At 38.2% G+C, this 6,051-nt stretch overlaps 1 protein-coding gene across 1 annotated transcript; it reads right to left on the minus strand.

Moving 5' to 3' along the window:
* Nucleotides 1–1,356: 1,356 nt before the first annotated feature.
* On the minus strand, nucleotides 1,357–5,726 carry LOC127837436 (uncharacterized). Its single transcript, XM_052364561.1, has 4 exons — nucleotides 5,644–5,726; nucleotides 4,423–4,549; nucleotides 3,489–3,605; nucleotides 1,357–1,536 (listed from the first exon to the last, which is right to left on the minus strand). Exons 2-4 carry the CDS (start codon nucleotides 4,471–4,473, stop codon nucleotides 1,393–1,395), a joined length of 312 nt encoding a protein of 103 aa, XP_052220521.1. The 5' UTR covers nucleotides 4,474–4,549; nucleotides 5,644–5,726; the 3' UTR covers nucleotides 1,357–1,392.
* Nucleotides 5,727–6,051: the final 325 nt, after the last annotated feature.

Genomic DNA, 6,051 nt, shown 5'->3' on the forward strand with positions numbered 1-6,051 from the left:
AGCTTTGCAAACATCTCCGACAATGCACGCGTGTAAATGTTTGTTTCTTGTCGTTCTGTTTGGTAATGATGTATGCAAAATGTAAACTTTTTTTCATAACCCAATCCGCATGTATTTGCATAGATAACATGCATATTTCATCTGATGAAGCCCCAAGCCTTGAAGGAATATAGTCAGCCAGATTTCAGCAAATTATAACATTTAAAACTAGGGCGTATTTTCCATTAGAGAGTAAAACGCATTTTGAGAGAAATCGTCAATATTGCATTTAAATTGTATAGCTCTGGTCTTTAATCGCTATACTCATTAAATGACGTCATAGTATGTGTTTTCCTTTACAAGCCATTTAAAGTTTCACGTCATGGATAAAAGGTATATATCGTATTGAATATTAAGTACGACGTACAGTTTGTTTGCAAGTCGCGTAACCCACTAAAGGTAGATAATTAACTAACGGCTCGCGCATACATGTCGTGAATCTCTCTCACTCTGCTTCTCTCCTCTGTGTCTGTCTCTGTCGGTGTCTGTCTGTCTGTCTGTACATACCAGAGCTACAATAGGGGGTTCTTTATGTCCGGTTTTTTGTACACTTGACACAATGAGGTTCATTCCATAAATAATCGCTCTTACGGGGTTAAATATACTTGTGGATTGGGTTTTGAAAATAAATGTTTACATTTTGCATATATCATTACCAAAATGAACGAAAAGAAACAAACATTAACACGCATGCATTGTCGGAGATGATTACATTTTGCATATATCATTACCAAAAAGAACGAAAAGAAACAAACATTTACAGGCATGCATTGTCGGAGATGTTTGCAAAGCTGTCAACTAGAAGTCATGTATACTCGATCCAACTTTAGTTCACATTTTTGAAAGTCTACCCATAATTGGAACAATTGGCAGAAAATATTATTATAAATGTTTAGATTGCCTACCGGACGTATATTTTTACCTGTATGAATCAATTGCTTTACATTTACAATGATTTTCAAACAATAAAAAAAGATAAAAATAAGCAGTAAAATAGCTTAGCTTCAGAGCGGATATAATTATAAAACCTCAAATTTCAATGAAAATGATCTACAATGCATCAGAGTGGGCATAAATCAGCTGTAATAGTTAGCTTTTAAGTTTATAAATGAACTGCACTCATGTCATATCTCGATATCTTTGTACAGCACCATGCCATATCATTTTTCATCAACATCTTTAATGTAAAGTCGAACTTTTCCACCAATACGATTTTTTGAAAGAAACCCTGGCGGATATGTTACTCGGGATTGGTTAATTTAATTGTCGGTGCTAAAACATTTTCACTGGCATACCTTTAAAGAAATTTGTAAATAAAGTGCTAATTAAGTCAATATCTCAATACCATTAAATCTATCTCGCGGCCATTGAGGCCACGATGGTGTAAAAATTGGGTGGTGTAGCGCTGTGAAGACCGCAGGTGTGAACGTCTTGTTGGTCCAGAGTCGTCATGTCCGTAACCATGGTTGCGGTAGACAGCCCGGCGAGCAGACTCAACTGAAATAGGTGTAACGTTTAATTTGCGATTGAACCACAAATACGTTTGCCCGATGACTGTCAAAAGATGACACATTGATAATAGTTACCGGTATTGATACGTTTCATTCAATCACAATTACTTTTTGACGATGCTGGTACAGCAGCGTCCAAGGTTTGATAACCAGTAAAAAAAATCTTCACAATGGCGACCTATGTAAAAGACCGAGCCAGTCCGATTGAGATAACTCGATTTTTCAGTTACTTCCCTTGGCATTCGCCACTGCGTAGGAGATTGCTCGTTGATTTTCATTGATAACATTCTACTAGCAGAGTTGTCTTTCGTGTTGATTAAGGTAAATATTAATAGAACAGCATATCCTGGGGAAACAGATTCAATAAGTGTATCAGAACGTTCATTTCAAATTAGTAATTTTACATCCATTTTATTTTTATGGACCAATGAAACAACTATATATTTTCTCTATTTTGTTTGATATTTGTTCTCGATTTAGTAAATAAATTGCGAATAAAAACATGTAAAATTAACTTTTTACGTGATCACAAAACTAAAGAATGCGAACGATTTCGAACCTGCAAATTGTAAACGCTGCACTGCTATGATATATATAGATAATACAACATTTTTTTGCGTAATTGTCTGTCCCGCTAGCGCAGTGGTAAGAACGTTCGCTTTTTCACCTTTACGACAACGGTTCGATTCCCGCTCCCGGCGCAATGTTATATTTTGTATTTTTTGTGGTCACCATTCCTGACAGTTGTTTTTTTCCGGAAAATCTCATCCCCCCCCCCGCAGCATTTGACCATATAAAAATTAAAAAGTATTTCAGTACAAAACAAATAGCTGGAAATTGCAGCTATCATTCAAAATTCGTCCCAACTGTCGTCAATCTAATCTTATTAGGTAGGAGTGCTGGACACACTCCGGGTCCCAACATTATGCAGCCTCAGCGCGGAGGCAACTCATTACCTTGGAAAAACACAAATACACACACTGGGTGCAGCCTAGGCGGGTATAGACTCAAACAAGGCAACAAACTCAAGTGCGGCCACAATCATTTAAAATTTACATATTGAATACGATATTCTAACAGAAATTACACAACCACCTAAGTGTACATACCATGTTTGATATTTCGTTCGATTGTTAGATTTCCGCATAAACATGTATAAGGTCATTTCGCTATTAGTTAACTTATCCATATGTTCGTGGGCGAACTCGGATAGTCAAGTGCTCATACGATTGAGCTCACATGGTCCGGCTATGTGCGCATACCTACTTTCGAGAATCATCATGAATGTATTGCCATACTTAATGAACAAGAATGTGACCCGCCTCCCAGTTTCGCTCAATGGGTCAAGTTACCCACGGGTACTACTTCCCCGAACCCCTAAACTTTTTTTCGTACCAAAAATGTTTCGTACGCAAATTTTTTTCTTACCAAATTTTGTTTCGTACCCAAAATTTTCGTACCCAAATTTTTTTTCGTACCCAAATGTTCGTATCAACATACACAATTGTGGTGATATAGATAAACTTAAATTGATGTTTTATATCCATCCTCTTCAAAAGCATCGTCACACCAGTACTGCCAGTACTTTGATTTATTTACTTTTGGGCATCAATATCTTAAAATTCTGTCGATTAATACTTTAACTGAATCCCCTGCATGTCAAGTAATGGTAATAACGGTATGCAATTATATCATAATTGAGAAAAGGGGTTTATTCCATGTGCGTAAAGCATATTGGCCAGTGCAGTTCGCACTGACTTATCAAGGACGACATTTTTCTCTTTTTTTACGAAAATCCAGATGACGTGGCAAGTGTCGTCCCTGATTAGCTTGTTCGGAATGCACCGGCTAATCATGGACGACACTTGACGCACATGCATTAAGCTCCGTTTTCCAAGATCGAGGCTCAACTATATTCCTTTCAGCTCATGTCCGTACCTCGACTGCCCTCATGCCGGTGTCGGTGTGGATCTGCGCGTGCTCAGCGTCACTTAGTGTTGCGACGTAGCAGTTTGTCGTGTTCTTGTCGGGACGAACCTTTATAATAAGATGACCCTGGAAGAACAGATTATATATAGTATATATTATTTATATATGGACCGTGCTCTGTGAAAAGGGGGTTTAATGCATGTGCGTCAAGTGTCGTCCCAGATTAGCCTTTGCAGGCCGCAAAGGGTAATCAGGGGCGACAATTTCCGCTTTTATGATAGTTTTCGTTTCAAGAAAGTCTCTTCATAGCAGAAATCTTGTTTAGGCGTAAAGTGTCGTTCCTGATTAGCAAGTGCGAACTGCACCGGCAAATCTGGGACGACACTTTACGCACATGAATGAAACACCCTTTTTCACAGAGCACTGCTCATATGTAGCCTGTGCAGTATAATCTGGAACGACACTTTATTATTTATCCATGTCTCCTGTTATTGATTTGTTAATGTAGCCTTATATACTTGTGAGACATAGTTACTATACTTGTCATCATATAATAAGTTTTACACAGGATTGAAGGGTAAATGCCACACAAAAAAAAGGTTAGTATGTGTACCGGTCATTATATATACATTACTGTCTTTGACTATTCGGATAAAGCTCATTGAAAATATGTTTTTCAAAACTCCTTTCAAAACATAAACAAATATCCAATGAATATTACCAATCATTTGACCGTTTAAAGGTCGCCGTGACGTGATGGATATGATTATGGTGTCCGCTTAGCGACCGGGAAGTCGCGGATTCGATCCCTATTGAGGGTGCGCTCTTAAGACCTCATCCCCACCTCCGTAGACACCAAATACTGATTGTACCAGGTAAACGGCCTTCCATTAAGCCTGATGATTTTGATACAATAGAAATAAGTAAAAAGTATTTATCTAACCGTTTTTTCCATTGAACTCAAACGATATGGACTCGACCTCGCTGGGTTCATGGGTGACGTGGGCCATGGTTGAGTGGTGCCCTGTGTGGGCGTGCGTGCTGTGGGGACGATGTGTTGTGGTAGCACCCTTGAAAAAGGACACATTATGGGCATTTAGTCCATGTAAGGAACCTGATGAATTGTGCGTGTTTAACGCAAAGCTATGTTCTATTGATAACTGTATTCCACGTTTTATGATTATTAGCACATACTGTAATGCTTCTGCGAGAGGAATGTGTCACGATATTCTCTAGCATTGAGCTTCGATTAAAAAACAATAAATACACCTATTAATTTTAAAGCCGTACTGTTTCCAAAGTTATTACTACGTTGTTCCGATAGGGCTATATTGCTTCTTTGCATTGTCCTTTCCGGGATAACGAGGGCGAAAATAGGAGAACACGACACGAATAGCGAAATAACGATGCCAAAACACGAGCCCAATATGTGATACTACGAGACTACCATGCGAGACCGCGTTTAATAACTTACCATCTCGCATCATGATATCGTTTTTCGCTCACTCTTCTCTTGTTCTCGCATTCATTCCAATATACACTAGCGGTCAAAAAAGTACAATACCGAGTAGCCCTATCGGAACGCTGTTATAAATATCGCTTTACTAATGAAATGAGTCGTGTTCTGAGTACACTTGGCATAATGCATGTGCGTAAAGTGTCGTCCCAGATTAGCATGTGCAGTCCGCACATGCTACTCTGCAGTCCGCACAGGCTAATCAGGGACGACACTTTTCGCCTTAATTGATTTTGCTAAAAATAGACTTCCTTTAAACGGAAAATGCCATTAAAGCGGAAAGTGTCGTCCCTGAGTAGCGACTATCGGACTGCGCATGCTTATCTGGGACGACACTTTACGCACATGCTTTTTGCCCATTTTTCTCAGAACGCGACTCAAATTATAATAGTAATAGTAATGACAGTAATCACAATCATAATAACTATTCAGAAATAATAACATTACACATTAAAGCAATAAATTACGGGATGCAAATACTTTGAAGTCGCTTTGTATACGATTTCTCATATTGAGAATACAAATTGTCCAAAAAGCCAACCTAGCTTTATTTTGAATATACGTCTAATACAATAATCTAATGTCATGCATAAAGCATGTTGACCGACATTTTAAGCACATGTGTGCATCAAAATATGTACGACTTACGTAGCACACCACTATAGCCGAGATAAAAACGACCAGAGCTTGCATAATGACGACGCGAGATCCTTTGTTTCACAAGATCAAGTGATATTTATTCTTAAAGTAAATGCCTAATGTAGTATCACACATAAAACAGGGTCAAAACTGGTATTGCGAAATTGCGCTCCCAATTCGGTCATCACGCCTTCGTTGTTCTATATATGTCTCATTTTAGTTTCAAATATATATAATCAATATATCACCACGTCACACGTCACCAGTCGTTGAAGGAACTAGCTCTGTTTTATTTTTCACTTATGCTACATAACAATCAACAGAAAACAGTTATATATGTGCTGACATAAAAGGCAGAGTTAATAAAAACATTTATCAGTGTCTACTTGTAGAAACTTGAAACAGATTCCTTTGATA

This window comes from Dreissena polymorpha, chromosome 7, assembly GCF_020536995.1.
Source record: "Dreissena polymorpha isolate Duluth1 chromosome 7, UMN_Dpol_1.0, whole genome shotgun sequence".
NCBI classification, from domain to species: domain Eukaryota; kingdom Metazoa; phylum Mollusca; class Bivalvia; order Myida; family Dreissenidae; genus Dreissena; species Dreissena polymorpha.

Coding starts and splice junctions, on each gene's coding strand:
- LOC127837436 (XM_052364561.1), bottom strand. CDS start 4,473: ATGAACCCAGCGAGGTCGAGTCCATATCGTTTGAGTTCAATGGAAAAA. Junction 3,606..4,422: donor TGAGTTCAATGGAAAAAACG/GTTAGATAAATA, acceptor CTGTTCTTCCAG/GGTCATCTTATTATAAAGGT. Junction 1,537..3,488: donor CCGGCATGAGGGCAGTCGAG/GTACGGACATGA, acceptor CACCTATTTCAG/TTGAGTCTGCTCGCCGGGCT.